The sequence below is a fragment of the Canis aureus genome, chromosome 16, assembly GCF_053574225.1.
Source record: "Canis aureus isolate CA01 chromosome 16, VMU_Caureus_v.1.0, whole genome shotgun sequence".
Classification (NCBI taxonomy): Eukaryota; Metazoa; Chordata; class Mammalia; order Carnivora; family Canidae; genus Canis; species Canis aureus.
In genome coordinates, this window is record NC_135626.1 from 49,771,525 (window position 1) to 49,793,529 (window position 22,005).

General features: G+C 42.1%; 1 protein-coding gene across 4 annotated transcripts in view; it reads right to left on the minus strand.

Annotated features, from left to right (window-relative positions):
* TLK2 (tousled like kinase 2) overlaps positions 1–19,285 on the minus strand; it is a 118,178-nt gene extending 98,893 nt beyond the window's left edge. For 2 of the 4 annotated variants that reach the window (XM_077853896.1, XM_077853895.1), the window contains exons 1-2: positions 17,659–17,809; positions 16,065–16,147 (exon numbers count right to left, since the gene is read on the minus strand). In XM_077853896.1, the coding sequence (XP_077710022.1) occupies positions 16,065–16,147; positions 17,659–17,794 (219 nt within the window). In that variant the 5' untranslated portion in view covers positions 17,795–17,809. Of the gene's footprint in view, positions 1–16,064; positions 16,148–17,658; positions 17,810–17,979; positions 18,136–19,159 lie in introns of those variants that run through there. The other 2 variants (XM_077853898.1, XM_077853897.1) reach the window with 2 other exon arrangements.
* Between the last annotated feature and the right edge of the window lie 2,720 nt (positions 19,286–22,005).

Below are 22,005 nucleotides of genomic sequence, written 5' to 3' on the forward strand. Positions count from 1 at the left end.
GGAAAAGTGTCAAAGAAATGTTTCATTGTGTATCTTTGAAATCTTTCGAATTCTGTACTGACTATATCACCTAATTGAAATTAATTCTTTAAAAAAGAACCTGTACCCAGACCCTAAGCAGTTTTGTTAAGTTTAAAAACCAAGCTAATCTGTACTATCATTCTGTGACTTACTCTGTAATATTTTATCAGACCTTTTCTTAAGAGAGCTCCTGGGTGGCTCAGTCAGTTAAGCATCTCCTTTGGCTCAGGTCATGATCTCAGTGTCCTGGCATAGAGCCCTGCACTGGGCTCCCTACTCAGTGAGGAGGGGAGCCTGCTTCTCCCTCTCCCTCTGCAGCTCCCTCTGCTTGTGCTCTCTCTGCCAAATAAATAATAAAATCTTTATTTAAAAAAAAAAAAAACTTTCTTTAGGTTATTTACAGTGTATCTTAGAGTGATCTTTCTAAGCAACATAGAAAAAGTCTCACCTTTCCACACACAATCTGACTCCTGAGCAAATTACACTCCCTTCTTTTAGGCTCACAGTACTTTCACATCTCTTTATCCACCCTCAGCTATGTGCCATAGACATGAGTCCACGTATGCCTGATTTTAAGTGCTTCAAGAGTATACAGTGAATCCTGTTTTTTTAAACCCTCCTTAACACCTGTTAGACATAGTACAGACTCAAAGTTGGTTGAACTCAACTGCTGAAAAATTTGAGTATTAAAATTTCACTATAGCTCTTTTCCTTCATCTTATCTAGATTATCACACAAGCAGGTCAAATGGTTCATAAAATATTGATAGAATATTTTGTATCTTGTTACTAGCTGGTCAATTGGTAATATAATGCAGACTGGATAAGTTAGTTTTGGTTTGATGCTAGTAGCTTCTGCTAAATTTGAACATTAAATCTGTCTGTTAGAGTTAATTAACAGAAGATATCCTGAACTGGAGCCACCATCTCCTGAGATCAACGGCCCTTCAGATTACATTTTAATTCCACAATTAATCCTTAGTATTCCTCTGGAGTCAGACAAAACAGGAACTAAATTAACACCAACTCTGGCAGCAGTTTATGTGATAAGTCACATATTTACTCTTCATATAAGCCAAGTTTTCAGTCATACAGGTCACATCCATTACAGCAGACACCAACATCTTGTTATCTTTATGTGGTCAACATCAATAGTCTTCAGAGAACCTGGGGCAGCCTGGGTGGCTCAGCAGTTTAGCGCTGCCTTCAGCCCAGAGCATGATCCTGGAGACCCAGGATCGAGTCCCACCTCGGGCTCCCTGTATGGAGCCTGCTTCTCCCTCTGCCTGTGTCTCTGCCTCCCTCTCTCTGTGTCTCTCATGAATAAATAAATAAATAAATTTGAAAAACAAATAGTCTTCATAGAACTTAACAGTTAAGGCAATACTGGTTAAACTAAAATCTAGGACGCCAAATTTGGATAGCTTATTATTCTAAAATTGGTTAAAATAAAAGGTTATCCTATGTAACTCACCAAATTACATGATGGTTTGATTCTTCCACTTTCCAGGCCAATAGTATTATTTGCAAAAACTGCAGTTTGAGTATTATTACTAGTTCTTCTATAGATATTAATGAAATTTCTAAGAGCTTTAAGGCTTTTTGCTGGATATGAACTAAAAGAAAAAGAATCACCATTTTTAAAAAAGATTTTTATTTATTTGAGATATAGTGAGAGAGAGAGCATGAATGAAGAAGAGGCAGAGGGAGAAGGAGAAGCAGGCTCCTCACTGAGCAGGGAGCCTGACATAGAGCTCAATCCCAAGGCCCTGAGATCATGATTTGAGCCAAAGGCAAATACTTAACCAAGTGAGCCACCCAGGGAAACCCAATCACCATTTTTAGCCGCCCTTGATCGATTATAAGGGCTGAGAAGGTCAAACTCCAACAAAATAATGAATTTTAATATGATCCAGCCATTCCACTTCTGCATGTGCACCCAAAAGAAATAAAAGCAGGGACTCAAACAGACTTCTGTACACCCATGTTCACAGCAGCAGTATTCATAGTAGCCAAAAGGAAGAAGTAATCCAAGTGTCCACCGTCAGATAAATGGATAAATAAAATGTGGTACATAGGGGATCCCTGGGTGGCGCAGCGGTTTGGCGCCTGCCTTTGGCCCAGGGCGCGATCCTGGAGACCTGAGATCGAATCCCACATCGGGCTCCCGGTGCATGGAGCCTGCTTCTCCCTCTGCCTGTGTCTCTGCGCCTCTCTCTCTCTCTGTGACTATCATAAATAAATAAAAATTAAAAAAAAAAAATGTGGTACATATAATGGAATATTATTCAGCTTTAAAAAGGAAGTTCTGACATTACAACGTGGATGAACCTTGTACAATGCCAAGTGAAATAAGCCAGTCACAAGAAGACAAATACTATATAAATCCGCTTATATGAGATTTCTAAAGTAGTCAAATCCATAGAAAGAGAAAACAGAATCGGAGTTGCCAGGGACTGATGGGAGGGGTAGATGGGGAGTTATTATTCAATGAGTACAGAGTTTCATTTTTGCAAGACGAAAAGGTTCTTGAGAGAGATGGTGGTGACACCTGTACAACAAAATGAATAAACTTAATGTCACTATACACTGAAGAATAATTAAAATGGTTAATTGTATGTGTATTTACCACAATAAAAAAGTAAAGTTTAATGACCAACCTCTTTATCTCCTTCATCTAGTTAAGATTAAGCAACAGACATCATCCTTTCTTTGAGAATATTTTCAGAAAAATGCTCCACTTCTATTTTCCTCCCTGCCGTCTTTGGAGTACACTTAATAGAACAAGGTACTTTTCATGTTCCTATGTTATTTGTAACCCAAATTCCCAAAAGCCAACATATACAAAATGAAAAGCTTATTAGAAGATTTTGAAAGAAAGAAAGAAAGAAAGAAAGAAAGAAAGAAAGAAGAGAGAGAGAAAGAGAAAGAAAGAGAGAGAGAGAGAGAGAGAAAGAAAGAAAGAAAGAAAGAAAGAAAGAAAGAAAGAAAGAAAGAAAGAAAGAAAAAGAAAGATAGATTGATTTTGGCAAGATTTTGTTCTAGCTTTGTTCCTGAGGCTTTTATATTTCAACACCACTACTTACTCTCTGAGAATATTAATTCCTAAATGGAATTTTTGAGTTTTATTTTCTCTATCTCAAATATGGTCCCCCCCTTTTGGTATAGTTCATCAAAGAATTTTTTAAACTGGAAGTGTCCAGAGTCAAAGAGACTTCCAAGTCATACAGCTAGTTAACTTCTTAGACGGTTTCAGGACCAAAGATAAATTATTCCCATTTTGGTATATATAGTTAAAGAAAAAAAAAGATTATGTTAAAAGAGTAAGATAGGACTACAATGAAAATTTCATTCTTAGCTATATCCCAAACTGCACAGGAAACTACCAATTAAGTTGCTAAAACGTCAAAACAACCAAAATTCTCTTTTACTTAGCATTTGACCACAAGCATTCCTCAGCATAAGGTCTGTGAGGGGAATGATACTTCTTATATCTGATAGCTAATGTAGTGTACCTATTTCCATTGTTAAACATCAGTAAAGATAAGGGACACCTGGCTGGCTTAGGCAATGGAGTGTGCAACTCTCGATCTCAGGGTTGTGAGTTCGAGCCCCATATTATGCACAGAGCTCACTTAAAGTACACACACACACGCACACACACAATAAAGATAAAATTCTAGAAAACTAAAGTAGTGGGAGTGGGAAGAAAGCAAAAAAGGTTGACTTAGTCATGAGAACCTTGGAAAACATGAGAACCTTGGAAAACTAATAAACCAAACTGAGAAGCGCTCCCACTGGTACTACAGATCCTCTAGACAGCTCTAATCTGCAAAGGAGTGTTCCTTGGGTTTAAAGCAAGAACAGCCCATGAAGAGTACACTTATCGCAGAATACTCAGCTGGCTCAGTTGGTAGAGCATGCAACTCTTGATCTTGGGGTCATGAGTTCGAGCCCCACACAGACAGCAAGATTTTTAAAAAAAAAAGGTGGGGGGCAGCCCTGGTGACCCAGTGGTTTAGCACCGCCTTTGGCATGGGGCATGATCCTGGAGACCTGGGATCAGGTCCCGCGAAAGGCTCCCTGCATAGGGCCTGTTTCTCCCTCTGCCTGTGTCTGCCTCTCTCTGTCTCTCATGAATAAATAAATAAAATCTTAAAAAAAAACAAAAAAAAAAACACACTTATCCTGATGAGCACTGAGTAATGTATAGAATTGGTAAATCACTATATTATACACCTGAAACTAATATAATACTGTTAACTCTACTGGAATTAAAAATTAAAAACTTAAAAAAAAAGTCCAAATTATAAGATTTCCTTTTTTTTTTTTTTTAAGATTTTATTTATTTATTCATGAGAGACACAGAGAAAGAGAGAGAGAGAGAGAGAGGCGCAGAGACATAGGCAGAGGGAGAAGCAGGCTCCATGCAAAGAGCCCAACATGGGACTTGATACAGGACTCCAGGATCACGCCCTGGGCCAAAGGCAGGGGCTAAACCACTGAGCCACCCAGGCATCCCTGAAATAAGATTTCCTATGAAAGTCTCTGTAAGGGAAAAGAAAGCTGACCAGGGGCAGGCAGGCAGGTGCTAAGACAAATAAACCTATGATAAGAAGCTCTGGAAAAAAAAAAAAAAAAGAAGCTCTGGGGGCCCACACTCAGCCAAAAGACTACCCTCAAATGAACCAAAAAGAACAGAGAGATAGGAAGGTAAGAAAGACCCTCTGTAGAGCAAAGTCAGCAAATATTCCAGGAATAATTTTTTTTTTAAGTATGTCTGAAGTCTAAGGAAGGAATATCTGGGACTAGAAAAAGTAAAGTTTCTGTCTGGGTTAGGGAAACTGGGCAACTGCCCTGTAAAAAAAAGAAGAAAAGAAAAAAAAAAGAAAAAAGAAAAAAGAAAAAAAAAAGCCAAAGAGAAGAGCCTATGAAACATTTAACAAAGCTAACATACGAGGATGCAGATTCTACACTAATCCAATTCCAACACATCTAGTAGTAGTCAAGGTCAAGTGAAACCTACCACCAAAAGGGACCTAGCAATTTGAAACCCAGACAAGGTAGAGAAGAACAAGACTGATCAAGCCAATCATCCCTAGACTCAGGGCTGAAATACGAAATCACTGATAATATACCTTATTAATTCTCCTCCTTGGCTTTTTAAAAAATAGTTTTAAGGAATATTTCAATTCCTGCTTTATTTAACTAAAAGTAAACAGAGAATAAGAAATAGCACCAATGACTCTAATGGCCAGGAGTGATGACAATGACAACACTTTATATAAAAGTAAGAAAGCAGATGCAAAGTGAAAACTCACAAGGGAGAAACCTAGGTATGCATTCTTACTATGGCACAAGGGTCCATGCACATTTTATGAGTATTAAATAGGTTTGTATTACTAGCTGTAAAAAAGTGAAATCAGGAATTACTGTACCAAAATCCATGAGAAGACACAACTCAGAAAGGTAAGCTCAGCACTCAAAATTTAGTTCTATTTAAGGGCATTTGCTGACTTAATTCCAAAAAAAACTGTGAAACTGAGCTCTACTTTAGGAAGTCTAGGGGTGTAGGGAGAGAATGAAGTCAAAGCCCAGGCCCTCCCCAGAGGGGAGTCTGGGAAATCCAACAAGGAGCATAGGGCTACCTTTACAGGACAAGAGTGACCCAGAAACAAATCAGCCTTTGTGGAAACTCATGGATAGGTTTACGCAGATTAGACAAATTTAAAAAAATTAAGCAGCAGAAGATAGGTCAGAAGAAACTGCCCAGTATTCAGCCCTGGGAAATAAAGACCAGTAATCCAAAAAAAAAGGGTGGAAGGCAGAGCAAATATTCTAAGATCCAATATGCTTACAGAGAGTGCAAGGAGAAGACCAAGAGTAAGGCAGAGGCAACATATGAAGAGACAATGGCTGAGAATATTCTAGAACTGATCAACAACAATCCACAGATTCAAGAATCCCAATGAATCCCAACAGAATAAATAAAAGTAATTCTATCATTCACAAAAATCTACATATAGATATTTAAAGCAGCTTATTAATAATTGCTAAAAAATGAATGCAACCAAGATACCCTTCAGTAGGTGGATGGATAATAAAATGTAATACATATAGACAATGGAATATTATTTAGTGCTAAAAGGAAATGAGCTAACAAGTCACAGAAAAAACAAGTAAATATTACAAAGTGATAGAAGCCAATCTGAAAGGCTACAAACTGTGTGATTCCAACTATACAACATTCCATAAATGATAAAACTATGACAACAGTAAAAAGATCAGTAGTTGCCAAGGCTTACTGGAAGGAGGGATAAACAGCTGGAGCAGAGGGGATTTTTAGGGCAGTAGAACTACTCTGTATGATACTGTAATAAAGAAAGATCATTATACATTTGTCAAAACCCATAAAATGTACAACACCAAGACTGAATCTTAATGTTAACTATGGACTTTGGGTGATAATGATGTGTCAATATAGATTCATCAATTGTGACAAATGTACCACTCTGGTAGTAGATGTTGATACTGTGGGAGGCTATGCATGTGTGAGTAGATGGTTAAATGATGCACCTTATACCCAATTTTGCCATGAGCCTACAATTTCTTTAAAAACTAAAATAAAAAAAAAAAAAAAACCAAAAACCTAAAATCTACTTTTTTAAGTGTATGTATGCTCAGGTTCCCCCAAAAAACTCAAATGTAAATAAAGCACAGGAAAATAATAAAGGAAAAAGGTAATCCAACCTAGACATATCACCCAACCCTACTTTATAATATAGAAAATCAAAGATGAAGACAAAATCTCAAAAATGGGCAAGGAAAAGGTAGATTACCTTCAACAGAATAGCAATGAGACTAAAAATTAAAAGCAACAGTGAACAATACTGAAAGAATATAATAGCCAATCTAGAATTTTAAACCTCACAAAAATACTATTAAAGAATACAGCAAAGGTGTACCTAGGTGGCTCAGTTGGTTAAGCACCAGACTCTTGATTTCAGCTCAAGTGATGATCTCAGAGTTGTGAGACTGAGCCCTGAGTTACACTGAACATAGAACCCACATAAGGGCAGCCCGGGTGGCTCGGCGGTTTAGCACGGCCTTCGGCCTAGGTTGAGATCCCGGGGACCTGGGATGGAGTCCCGCATCCGGTTCCTTGCATGGAGCCTGCTTCTCCCTCTGCTTGTGTCTCTGCCTCTCTCTCTCTCTCTCTCTCTCTGTGTCTCTCATGAATAAATAAATATTTTTTTAAAAAAAGAACTCACTTAAGATTCTCTCTCCCCATCCCTCTCCCTCTGTCCCTTTGCTCCCTTAAAAAAAAAAAAAAAAAAAGAATATAGCAAAAAAAAACCCCAGATATTTAAAGCAGATGAAATAGGGAGACAATCACTGGCAAACCCACACTAAAGGACAGATATATTTTAGGAATATAAATGTTTATCATATCTTTTTTTTTTTTAATGTTTATCATATCTTAGAAGAAAAAGTGTTCCAAATAGAAGGTCAGACACAAAAAGGAATGAAGAACAAAATGGTAATAAACATGCAGGTTAGGCTAAAATAACACTGACTACATAAGGAGATTCAAAAATAATATAGACTCTTAAAAATATATAGACAAATAGTGAATACGTGACATTTCTTGCATTTCACCAAAATCTGTAATTGTGCAACACAAAGTGTAAACCCTAATGTTAAACTATAGACTTGGGAGACGCCTGCATGGCTCAGCGGTTGAGTGTCTGCCTTTGGTTCAGGGCGTGATCCCAGGATCCGGGATTGAGTCCCACGCTGAGTTCCCTGTATGGAGCCTGCTTCTCCGTCTGCCTGTGTCTCTGCTTCTGTGTGTCTCTCTCATTAATAAATAAAATCTTTAAAAAACAAAACAAAACTATAGACTTTGGTTAATACTAACATATCAATATTGGTTCATCAATTGTAACAAATCTACCACACTAATGTAAAATATTAATAGTAGGGAAAACTAGAGGTGCCTGGCTGGCTCAGACCATGGAGTATGTAACTCTTAATCTCAGGGTCATGAGTTCAAGCCTACATTAGACACAGAGCTTACTTAAAAAAAAAAAAAAATAGTGGGCAGAAACTAGAAAAACAGGGAAGAAGTATACAAGAACTGGGTACTATCTGCTCAATTTTCTATAAACCTAAAACTGTTCTAAAAAATAAAGTCCAGGGTGCCTGGGTGGCTCAGTCAGTTAAGCAAGTGTCTGCCTTCGGCTCAGGTCATGATCCCAGAATCCTGGGATGGAGTCCCATATGGGCTCCTTGCTCAGCAGGGAGTCTGCTTCTCTCTCTCTCTGCCCCTATCCCCTGCTTGTGCACACTCTTGTCTCTCTCAAATAAATAAATAAAATCTTTAAGAAATAATAAAAGTCTAGGAGCACCTGGGTGGCTCTGTTGGTTAAGCATCTGCCTTCAATGCAGGGCATGATCCCAGGGTCCTGGGATTCAGCCCGACATCAGGCTCCCCACTCAGCAGGGAGTCTGCTTCTCCCTCTCCCTCTGCCGTTCCCCCTGCTTGTGCTCTCTGGCTCACTTACTCTCTCTCTCTCTCTCTCTCTCTCTCTGGCTTTCTCTCACTCACTCTCTGTCAAATACATAAATAAAATCTTTAATATATATATATAATTAAATATGAAATACAGCATGTTAGCTGGGAGAGAAATAATGGAGTTAAATCTTCAAGCCCCTTGTACTGACAAACAGGACAAAATGATTAACATTAATCTTTGATAATCGATACATGTAATTTCTGTGGTAACCAATAGAAGAGTACATAATTTTCAAAGTAGAAGAGGGGGGACGCCTGAGTGGCACAGCGGTTGAGTGTCTGCCTTTGGCTCAGGGCATGATCCTGGAGTTCCGGGATCGAGTCCCACATCGGGCTCCCTTCATGGAGCCTGCTTCTTCCTCTGCCTATGTCTCTGCCTCTCTCTGTCTCTCTCATGAATAAATAAAAGTAGAAAAGGGAATAATGGAATGTTAAAAATAATAACTAACAAAAATCTGTAGAGAAGTATTAAATGCTTATTTCTTTATCCTTCATTGAAAAAAATTAATGAAAAAAATCATTTCAAAAGAAAGTAAAAAAGGCATAAGAAAGATTTAAAAAGAAACACCAAGAACAGTTAAGCCTAAACGTGTCATTGCATTAAATGTAAATGAACTAAATCTTCTAATTGAAAGATAAGAATTCTGAGTGGAGTAAAACAATAAGCTAGAGCAGACCATGTCTACTGATATGGATGACAACTAACTCTACTTTCGTCTTCTCAATATTCTTTTTCCATTCAACAAAAACTTATTCAATGTATACAACATGCTGAGCATTTCAATAGTCAGAGATAAAGATATCAAACATTCTCCCAAGGAGACTAATAGGAGAAACAAATAATACATCATAATAAAAGTATGTTATCAAGTGCTAATAAAATATTGCAACTAGAATAATGCAGATATCTTGAAAAGCTATAAAGACAATATATCTATATTATGCTTTGAAGGTTAAGCTGAAAGTTCATCCAGTAAATAAAAAAGGAAAGGAAAAGGAGAAAGTATGAACTTCTTTGCTAACATTACAGGTCAGGAGATCAGTCACGGTTTAAGGGTGTAGAGCAATGAAGTAGGAGAGAAAACAACTGGGAATGAAGTTGAAAAATTAGGATAGGAGCTTTAACTCTGTCCAACAGGTAACAGGGAGACTTTAAAGCAAGGGATTAAGACAATAATGCTGGGATTTTTAGAAATCTATTTTTTATTTTATTTTATTTTTTAAGATTTTATTTATTTATTCATGAGAGACACAGAGAAAGAGAGGCAGAGACACAGGCAGAGGGAGAAGCAGACTCCATGCAGGGAGTCTGATGTGGGACTCGATCCCGGGACTCCAGGATCACGCCCTGGGCCCAAGGCAGGCGCTAAAGCACTAAACCACCCAGGGATCCCCAAAATCTATTTTTTAAATATTTCTTTACTTTAGAGAGACAGAGAGAGTGCATGCATGGGGAAGGGGAGGGGCAGAGAGAGAATCCTCAAGCACATTCCTGCCTGAGACTGGAGCCCCAACAGAATGCTCAATCCCACTACCCCTGAGATCATAACATGACCTGAGCCAAAACCAAGAGGCGGACACCTAACCGACTAGACACCCCTATTCTTAGAAATATAAATGGAAACAGTTTACAGAAAGAAAAATGGGGGTAGGAGAGACTGGCTACTAGAGTTATGAATGAGGAAGGACTGAGAAAGTGGCAGGGAGGACAGAAAACTGCTTGAAACATTTCAGAAAAAGAAGAGACATGAGTTGATACTTGACTACATGTGAAATGAGAGGAGAACTTAACAAATACTAAGTAAATGAAAGGGAGAAGACAACATAAAGGCAAACAGTAATAAATTTAACAGTGCCTTAAAATTCAATGGTGTAAGCGTAGACTGTTTCTCAGAATTATGCTTATTGAGCACTGTCTAACTATGTATTAAATGTAAAACACCGAAACATGTATTTTTTTAAATTACTGGATTGGTATGTAAAATAGTTAACACTAGATATCCATAACTGACATTTTTTTCTGACATCTTTTTTTTTTTTTTAAGAGAGAGATGGGAGGAGGGGCAGGCAGAGGGAGAGGGAAAATCTTAAGCAGGCTTCACACCCTGCGTGGAGTGAGTCGCAGAGCTTGATTTCGTGACTCAAGCTGAAATCACCAATTGGGCGCTTAACTAAACCACTGAGGTACCCCCATAACTAACACATTCTAATTAATGCAATTAGTAACTAAATGGCAGGAGAAAAAGGTACCAGTTAAGTTAAACATCTTTTCAGAAGTCAAATTTGATCATTTAAAGTGATCATGTGGGATCCCTGGGTGGCGCAGTGGTTTGGCGCCTGCCTTTGGCCCAGGGCGCGATCCTGGAGACCCGGGATCGAATCCCACGTCGGGCTCCCGGTGCATGGAGCCTGCTTCTCCCTCTGCCTATATCTCTGCCTCTCTCTCTCTCTCTCTGTGTGACTATCATAAATAAATAAAAATTAAAAAAAAATATTTAAAGTGATCATGTATCAAAAAAAATAAAATAAAAATAAATTTAAAGTAATCATCATGGGGCACCCGAGTGGCTCAGTATGTTAAACATCTGACTCTTGATTTCATCTCAGGTTGTGAGTTCAGGGTTGTGAGATGGAGTCCCATGTGGTGCTCAGTGTGGGGTTTGCTTGAGATTCTTTTTCTCCCTCTGCCCCTCTCACTGTTCACATGTGTGCTGTCTCAATATAAACAAAATCTTTTTTAAAAAAGTGATTGTTGGGATCCCTGGGTGGCTCAGCGGTTGAATGACTGCCTTTGGCCCACGGCATGATCCTGGCGTCCTGGGATCGAGTCCCACATCGGGCTCCCTGCATGGAGCCTGCTTATCCCTCTGCCTATGTCTCTGCCCCTTTCTCTGTGTCTCTCATGAATAAATAAATAAAATCTTAAAAAAAAAGTGACTGTGTAACACAAATTTATAGAAGGTAGGAAAATAGATTTTTCTTTAAGACATCAAAAATCTACTATGTGATAATACTTTAAAGTATACCGTCTTACTTCAGGCTCTATAATGTAGAAGGTTCTTGCAGTGCCAAAACAGACTGTCCCACATTCACGGCTTCTCATTTTGTTCTTCTTTTCGATATCATCACATACTACATAATCCTTTTTATTCAATACAACTGAAACTAATAATACTAATCAAAACAGTAGACTGTGATGGGGAATCTAAAAAAAATTACGCCTTAAACATTTTCTTTAAACTTGAAACTTATAAATCCATATTCTGTTGCCAGTTTTTTGATGCAGGCCCTTTGAGTTATAGATCCAATGACTATAGTTCTAGTCTCACACAAACCACACCCATACTGCATCATCCACAATTTCTAGTTTCAATTTCTTTAAAAGTGAAGTGAGACTTAAAAGATACTTGCCAAGGATCTAAACGAAGAATCCTTTTAGATTATAAAAAACAGTAATTTGTAAACATTTATATGCATTTCCTTACTGGCCTGTCTTTCCAAGATAGTTAACTTAGTTTTCATAGAATCAACAATTCTTATATTTTACTATTATATTCCTTTGGCTTATGAAATTTAAATTAAATTATACAATTACAATACAAGTGCAAGTGTCATGGTGTGATCCTTTGTAAATCCATAATTCAACCAGTGCGAGCAATGCAGTGTGCATCAGTATGTCTTACGAAAAGAGAACAGAGTTTATTAAGACTAGCATACCTGTTAGAAAAGATTTAAATTCACTTATTGCTTTTATTGTACTTGGAACAGTACCTGGCACATAGTATTATATAAGTATGTGCTACTATATTAGCCTTAAAACTAAACTAGTTACAGGGATGCCTGGCTGGCTCAGTGTAGGAAGAACATGCAACTCTTAATCTTTCTTAAACTTATGGTTGTGAGTTTGAGCTCCACATTGGGTGGAGACGTTATTTAAACAAACAAGCAAAAACAAAACTACACTAGGTGACTGGATGGCTGTCAGTTAAGCGGCTGACTCTTGGTTTCAGCTCAGGTCATGATCTCATAGGTCCTGAGATACAGCCCACCATCAGGCTCCATGCTCAGCAGGGAGTCTGCTTGAAGATTCTCTTCCTCTGCCACTCCCCCCATTCTCACACACTCTCTAAATAAATAAATCTTAAAAAACAAACAAACAAACAAAAACAGTAAACTAGCTAGATACAGTACACGCAATGGTAGAATCCTACCTACTTTACACAGCCTCTGAAGTCACAGAGACTACCTGTACTTAAACTGTCAAAATGGGGTTCCTGGCTGGCTCTGTCGTAGAGCATGTAACTCTTGATCTTGGGGTTAAGTTCAAGCTCCACGTTGGATGTAGAGATTACTTAAAAAAATAAAATGTTGAGAGAGAGAGCTAAAGCAGAGTATCAATATAAGCTGCAATAGGTCCTCACTGAAAACATATGAATATAAGGTAGAGTCAGTTTCACATAACTAGAAGTGAATTATCCAGTGCTTAAGGGAGGCGATTTAAAAAAAAAAAAAAAAAAAAAAGGTAGGCTAGCTCACGTATCAGGTCAAAAAGAAATGTAAAAGTAGGTTCACAACCCAAATTTAACCTTATCACCTCAAAAATGTTAAGAGGATGGTTACATGCCCTCCTAAAAAGTGGCAGCTAGGTAGGGAAGGAAAACCAGTTATATTTTCTTAGTGCATATTAGGCTACTTTCCTCTATCATCAATCCACTAATGATAGAAAACATGAATCTCTTAAAAAATAAATAAATAAATAAATGCCCATGCAGTACATCCCAAGGCACAAAACAAATCCTTCTGGTTTACCAATTATAAATTAAATACACTAATTGCGGAACTGTATATAAATGCAATATACAGAAAATTTTAAATGGTAGCCTGACCATTTTGTTTGAGCCTTAATTTTGTGATGCAGATCTAATCTGCAGGTGTAAAAAACCTGAAGCAACATGACAGAAGATCTATTAACCACCTGAAGTTCAAACACCGTAGCTACTTAAAACACTCTTGTCCACTAGGAAAGAATCCACAGTGGCACTTTCTTCCTTCTATGGACATCAAAAAGTACTGAAAATGTTATGAATAGTTAGGAGAAACTCAACAGACAGCCCCTGAAGGCTGTACCAGTCCCACTAGATGGCACTATCACAGGAAATTCACTCTTCTCCCATTTGGAGCAAGGGCTGAAAGCTCTCTTGATCTCTGCAAAACTGAAAACTATCAATTCAATGACATCCTCATTGGGAAATTACAACCCATAATGAGGAAATCAAAGCTGGGAGGAGGAGTTTTTCTCAAAGCACCTTTTCTGCCAGGACCATGGCCGCCTCCTCCTCCCCAGTTCTATTTCAAAATTAGTGGTCTGAGGAATACCATGGCTTGCAGGCAAAAAAAGTCCTACAAAATGGAGATTTCCTTTTCTTCTTCCTAACTCCAAACTACAGAAAAATTTACTTTTTCCCCCCAAGTGTGTTTGCTATAGGGAAAAAAACAAATCAATCTCTTGCTGCCCCTTGAACATTTATTGTAATCAATATACTTAACTATGACTAAAAACATCAAAATAACATACAATTAGTGACATAAAAACATTTGGATATAAATAAACTTCATTATATATAAAAGGAAAAACTTTCTATTAAATAGGCAGATTAGGGACGCCTGGGTGGCTCATCGGTTGAGCATCTGCCTTTGGCTCAGGACGTGATCCCAGATTCCCGGGATTGAGCCCCACATTGGGCTCCTTCCATGGAGCCTGCTTCTCCTCCCTCTGCCTGTGTCTCTGCCTGTCTGTGTCTCTCATGAATAAATAAATAAAATCTTTTAATAAATAAATAAATAAGTAGGCAGATTAAGTTTTCTGACACCTTAATTACATGATTTTAAGTCGGGCCTAGGCAACAAGATTCACAGCGTCAATTATCCCCATCACTTATGCCCTACTCCATCAAAAGTATACTTGGATATAGCTATCATTACCTTAAAAACTAAAGAAAGGCATATTAACAACAAAACCCAATGAGTCAAAACCACATACAACTTGAATACACACTTACTTTTATTCCATAGGTGCCCACTTGAACAGACAGATTTGGATATGAACCGTCTGCTGAATTCCCAAATTAAAAGACACATCAAAGTTCTTTTTAGGTAATCAACTGAATCAGAGATCAATTTAATACTCAAATATACTGCTCACTTCCAGCTGAAGCTACTTCTCCCAGATCAAAGAACTCACATTTATACATACATCTTTAATATATGAACAGTCAGTATAGCCACTCCAAAGTACCACAAGTCAATTACTTAGTAAAAGTGGCCAGAGAAACCAAGAACTGTAAACGTGTAACGAATCCTGTGTTCCCACAGCACCTTGTCACAGTTCTGACACAGATCTCACCACAGTACCATCTCCCTCTCGCTTACTCCACAAAGGAGGCTTGGACAGACTGAGATGTCATTCCTGATACCCTGCACAATGCCTCGTATGCAGCAGGCACTCAACAGCTGTTGAATGAACAAAAATTATAAAGCTATTCCAGTTCACCAAATCTACAAGATCTCTCAAAGCAGCCAGTTTTTCCAACTAAACCTTGACACCTTCTCCCTTAAGAAGCTACTAACCGAAGCATGAGACTAATGTTTAGGTTGCCATGAGAAATAAGATTTCTTGCAAAGCACAGAAAGAAATGTATCACATGAAGTCAAAGATCAAAAATGCACAAGTCTCAAGCCCAAGTAATACAACAATCTTGGACTCGTGAAGTTTTTAAATAAGACATCACAAATACCTTTTACATGTTGTATTAAAACCATAAATATATTCCACTAAAACCATGAAAGCAAAGGGGTGAACTACAGGAGGATGCAGAGGAAGCCATAACATTGCTTAAATGAACCACCTGACCATCAAGAGGGGCTTGATCTTACTTTATGCTCCCAGAACAAAAATAATAAAGAGTGAGCAAGAAGGACAAAATGAGGAGAGAAAAGGCAGTCTGGGGGTGCAACCAGGAGGAATCTGAACTGCAGATTGGGAGAACTGACAAACTTCGCAGAAGCAGATTTTTCAGAACTCTAGTATAAAACTATCTGAAATACCCCACTGTATTGAATCTATGCCCAAATCCTTTCATTAACAGTTTTTTTTTTTTGGAATGACTGAGGAGTTTTGACAAAACATGGCACAAAATCCAGATACACATCCCATTAGTAACCTTGCAACAAGACCCATGGGAAACCTCTCCCATATTAGAGGATAAAGAGCAGCATATACTCTCCTTTAGAATCTTTTTAATACTGTTAAGTTAGAGGAATGACTGGTAAATCTAAAAGTTCGCCGAAATCATGAGCCCATCTCACCTGCAATGGATCAGTATGGCCCACCCAAACTGATCTTAATTGCTTTCTAATTGTGTTTCAATTAGACTATGAACAGTGCTCATTATCAGCATTCTACTCACCTTACTAACACCAACTCCTGTAAACCTGGCCTCTAATAATTCCTGCCGTCGAGGGTCCAGGCTATGCAATTCTTCCATCATTTCTATTGAAAAAGACAAAGTAGGTTGTGAGACCATAGAAGCTAAAACATGAGGTACCAATTTTTAGATATAAGAAAATGCAGTGATTATTTCATTTGATGATCACACACAGGTAAACCACAAGTAAATACAGCATACAAATGATAAACTACAACATGCTCCCTCAAATAGCAATACGTTTAAAGTTAAAAATGGCTCAGAAGTCCTCTTCAGAGGGCTTCTTATCCTTGTCCAGTTCCGATCTGATTTTAACAGCAAAAAACCTCAAACCTTCATATAATCTCAGTAAAAGTTGAGCAAGGACTAACTTACAAAACAACAGAAAAATTCCTTCTATCGACCTTTCAATTTAACTAAGTACTTTTCGATAGGTTTCCCCAACCCACAGGAACTAGTCCTTAAAACTAAAAATATGAATTGCTAATAATAATTTAAAAATAATGTAGCATGAATCAGAAGCCACAAATAACTTCAAATAACTCTATTATATAGCTCCCTTCTCTGAAGAGCTCACAGTAGCTCATGAAAAAAGGAATTAATTATCTTAAATTTAATAGAGAACCCATGGTAAAACCATCAACCAGCATTCACTCAGGAAATCAGTAGAGCTCCATAACCATCCCTTTACAAAATCTTTTTCTGACCACTCCCTGGAGCAGTAGGTTTCTCTAGACATCTGCTTTTAGCACTCCTTCCAAGCAGGGAAGGGCAGGAGGACACCATTTTTAAACTCCTTCCACGACCAATAAAATAAATGCACAGGCTACTTTCAGCAAACGCGTCCATCATTGCAAGAGATCAGCTCTTGCAGAACCCATTGGAAATCTAATATTAAAAGTGGAATGGGAGCATACACCATTACAGAGAACCCCTCCGAACATATTATTAAACAGCTTTTGGAACGATGGGCATGATTTAAAAGTTCACTGAGAACATGAATTAAACATTCTCCTCTGCAATCTAACAACTCCACGTTAACTGTAACCACCCCTACCAGTCCTCCAGTTTCATTTCCCTTCCTGGATTGAGAGCCTGGGGCAAAGGGGAATGAAAGGGTGACAAATTAAAGTTTCACCCACACAAGTGCAGGTTAGCGAGGGAATAAGGAAATTCTCCAGAAGGCAGAAAGGCATCTTAAAAAAGAAAAAGAAAGAAAGCGAGAAGGGGATAGAGAGAGAGAGAGAGCGCTTCCCCGCAAGTGGCCTTCCTCGCGTCTCGCCCTGCCCTAATCAAGGCCTGAATGGCAGAGGTTGCAGCCTCCCTCACACCCTAGGGTCTCTCGGAACATTTCCTAAACCTCCATCCCCAGGCCTGGACCGGAAAATAACGCCCCAGCGGTTATTCCATTTAATGTCAACTCATGTTGAGGAAATCTCCACTCTGTCTCATTCCAGCAGGGCCTTGGACCGGGATCCTCCCTGCAGCCCACAGCCGGGAAGCAGAACCGATGGGGCCTGGTCCCGGCGCCCCTCGCCTCCCGCCGGCTCCAAACTTTCCCCAACTCCAGGCCCACCTGTCACGGAGGGAGGGCGGGCCGGCTCTCGGGGGCGCCCGGGAGGCTGCCGGGGCCTCCAGCTGCCGGGGCGTCCCCTTCGCCCTGCCGGCCGCCGGCCCCACTCCCAGGCCGGGGCCGCCTGGGCCTCCCCCATCTTCAGTCCGGCCCCTCGGCGACCCGCAGCCCTCGGGGAGCCCCTCCCGCCTCAGCGCCGAGGAGCTGCGGCCCGGCGGCGGCCCCCGGGTGGGCCCGGGCCGCAGCCTCCTCAGCTGAGGGGTCCCCCGAACGGTTAATGCCCCAGGCCCGGCGCCCTCCCCCGCCCGGGGCTCAGCCTCTCACCTGCCGCCGCCGCCGCCGCTCCACGCTCCTCCCGGGAGGGGCCCCGACCCGACCCGGCCGCGGACCGCTCGGCTCTCCCCTTGGGCAGGCCCGGGGCGGAGCCGGGGCCTCTCCTGAGCGCCGCAACCCCCCGCCCGGGCAGCCGCCGCCGGCGCCGGGCTCCACGAGAGGGCGGGCGGGGGAGGGGGGCCGCGGAGGCCGCAGATCCCCGGGCTCGCGTACAGAGCCAGGCGCCTGACGCGGGCCCGGGCCCGGGCGGCCGCGGGGGGCGCGGGACCGGCCTCCTGGCGCCGGACAAAGGCCAAGGGAGGCGCAAGAGGGCCCAGGCCGGGCCGGGAGGTGGGGGCCCGCTCGGCTGGGGGCCACTCGGGTGCGGCGCGGAGGGCGGGGGGGGGGGGGTCGGAACCGCTGGTGCCCAGGACCCGCCTCCGGCCCCTTAATCCGGATCGGTTCGGTCCGGATTAGTAGTGATCGGTGTAAACACACTAGTGAAACCGCGTGTTTCCTCGCGAGATTTGCACGGCTGGGAGGCAGGGGGGGTCCTGGGGGGGTGGGGGAAGAGCCGGCAGTGGGGGAGGAGGGGGAGGGGACGAGGAAGGTGGGGGGGTCCCCGCTGCCCCGGCGCCCCGCCTCCTCCAATCAGCGGCCAGGCTGGCGGGCAGGGGTTAACCAGGGGACCCCGCGCCGGCGGAGGAGGCCGCCGCCTCGCCGGGCGGCTGAGGGCGGGCGCGCGGGCGGCGCCGGCTACTGGCCGCCCCGAGCCCGACCCCGGCCGGAGTCCGGGAGCCCCCGCCGCCGATCGTCTGTCACCGGCCCCCGCCCGCGGGACCGACCGGCCTGGCCGAGGCGCTCGGGCCGGCGCCCTGGGCCGCGGACCGGCGCTGGAGGGGCCTCGCCGCCTGGGCCGGGCGCTCCCCGATCCGCCTCGCCGAGCCCCGCGCCCGCCCAGCCCCTCGTCTCCACGAGTTTGGGTGAGAAGCGGGCTTGCTCTGCCCCGGGATGGATTCTGGAGGAAGAAAGCCCGGGAGCCGGCGGACCCCGCCCGAACTTCCTCGGAGACGCCCAGCTAGTGAGTTCGCCGTGCCCACCGCGTTGGCCTCTCGCACGCCCCGCCGCTCTGCTAAGGGACCGTCCGGCTCCCCAAACCCTGGAAAACGGACAGCACTTTCCCTCCACGTACCTGGCTGGCGGAGGGCGCCTCTAGGGACAAAAGGTTCCCAGGGATCAAAGCTGAGCCCCCACCCCCGCCAGGATGCTGCCCTCCGGAAGGGGGGGCGCTACCCCAGAGGGACGCCCCGGGCACCCAAGGGGAGGTTCCATTGCAACCTCTGATTTAAAAAAAAAAAAAAAAAAAAAACACGGCCCTCCTGGGTACTTAGCGGGACCTGCGGGTAGGACTAGCATAGAAAACACAGGCCTGGCCCACACAGAATGTCTCCTGGGCAATGAGAACTAGGAAGAGGTGAGCTCTTGTGCCTAGTAGCCCCCGCAGCCTGGAGGGCCTCCAGCGTGGGAAGAAGAGACTCCCACTCTGATCTCTCAGCCCCAAGGGGGGGGCGGGGGGGAGCACATTCTCCACTGACTCCTAGGAGCCTGGACACTGACTTCAACGCAAATACTCAACTTTGTATTTTCCTCTGACGCTTCCATGATCAGACATCTGAAGATGATTTAAGGAATACAAGTGAATCACAAGGGGAAAATTCAGACAATGAACAACAGCCTTGAACTTTTCCAGGGGGTAGGCAAGTACTTCAAGTGGAGTTTCTGCCTTTTTCTCTTATTTTTTCTTAATTCTTGTTGTATTAACAGAACACAGACCTGCTGAAAGGGCCGAGGATGGCAGTTTACTTTTTGTTCCTTGTCTGACCTTCCATACCCTTGGACCAATTCGGGCACTGTGGGAAAAAAATCCATTAAACCAAGAGTCACCTTGCCCCAGATCCCAGCCAGGTTGGAAAGTGCACACACATATTGCCAAAGATAACAATGTTTGAAGGGGAGGGGGAGAGCCAGCTGGGGGCAGAGGGTAGGAGGAGAGGTCAAGGTGGAGGGCTAGCCAGAGAACCAAGGGGCAGATGATCTAGGTAGGACTTGCCTTCCCCTCCAACACACACACACACACAAAAACAGCAAATGAGGCAAGCTTTTGCATTATAGTGAATGATCAAGAAAGCAACTCCTTAAAACAACACTGGAATGTCTTAAATGGGGAGAAAAGAGTTTAGGAGACAGAGCACTGGACAGAGAGTCAGAGCCGAGTTCAGTCCAGCTGTTCCACTGACAAGCTGCATGGACCTGTCACTCACCCTTTTCAAGCTTTGCCAACCTCATCTATGAAGGAAGGGTTTGGACTAGATTTACAAAGGCCTTTCCAGGTCGAAAAGGCTAGGATTCCATTTGATGAGGTAATTATTTCGAATAATCATTGCAATACAGGGAAAGGTGATATTTTTAGTTTCGCTTTTCCTGGTGTGTTTTTCTCTGCGTGCCAAAGAACTCACACTGGTGTAGATCTATTCACAGCCCCACTCTGGATTTAACACTGGTCCTATTAGGAATTGCTTGTAGGAATTTAATGAATTTGCTTACCACAAAGATTGGGTGCTTCTATTTATAAGCATTGTAGAAATGAAGATATCAAATATCAACAGCGAGGGAAAAGAACCTTACCCTTTCCCAGAGAAAGATGGGTAATTTCAAAGTAAATTATCTTGTCAGATGGTACCTCTCACAATGCAATTGAACCTTGGGTTCGTGAATCAACTTGTTTAAAATGTGTGTACTCACATTGCAACTTTGTCAGACTCCCTTGTCCCAGACTGGCAAATGGTGACATGCCCCATGCAAAGGCCCAATTCCCATTAGCTGTACAGGCTAATGGCTCAGACAGGGATTCAGTCAGAAGCCATGCATGTTGATCATCTGCCCCTGTCTTCAGGGGAATGCATGACAGCTCCTCCAGGCTCATGCCCAAGGTCACAGAGAAGACCGTGGAGCTGGCTGGACATGCCTCGGGCTGGTTCTGGTGTTCCCCAAGATGTACTCTGCAAACCTTGATTGGTTAATAGGCTTTAAAGAGAGTAGACATTGTACTTGGGTCCTTGGGAAACTGTTGGTTAAAACTAAATGGAATCCATTATTTCAGTACTACTTGGAGCCTAAAATGTGTAATATGCATATGGCAATCTCGGAGGTGAGGGAGGTGGAGTTTTTCAGTATTTTTCCATTTAATTTTGGAATTACCACTCTAGTTTGGGTGGGTTGGTTGGTTGGTTCAGTGTAGTCATGGAAAAGGTGTTGTTCTGAGGAAGACACCGGGAGAAACTGGTTTAACCTTTGGCTTTTTGACTTGTACCACACTAATGATTGTCCAGCATCTCCTTGAATGTTTCACAATATCCACCAGCTGCAACAAAAAGATCCTGGCATATGATACTGAGCAGGTTGATAGTCCTAGCGTGATTGCACCTTTTCTAAAAGGAGCCTGCAATGTGGTGGCTAAGAGGACAAACTTACTAGGCAAGGTCCTTGATTTTAATCCTTCCAGACTCTTATCAGCTGTGTAGCCTTAAGCAAGATACTTAAGTTCTCCATGCCTCAGTTTCTTTATCCACAAAATGGTGTTAACATCTTCCAGGACTGTGGGAGGATTAAATGAGATATATATATATGCCTGATAGAGTATTTCCTGAATAAATGACCACCAAACTCCACATTTCTGCAAAGGGTTTATGTATGTTTGCCATTAGATTGGTTTAAGGGCACACAATTTAACTTTGGAAACCAGGCTGCTAGTGTACTGAGTTGTTTAGATGTTTTGTTTCATAACAGGAAAAGGACCAAAAAATAAAGAAAAAGGACTTAACGTCTTTTTAATTAAAGCATTACATTTGTTGCCGGGGTCGGGTGGGGGGGGGGTACAGGGTGGTATGGGCAGTAGAGAAAAACAAGTCATCTGCCCAGTCTCTTTATATTGTTCCCCCACCCCTGAGAATTGAGGGTTTCTCATCATAAGAATAAATA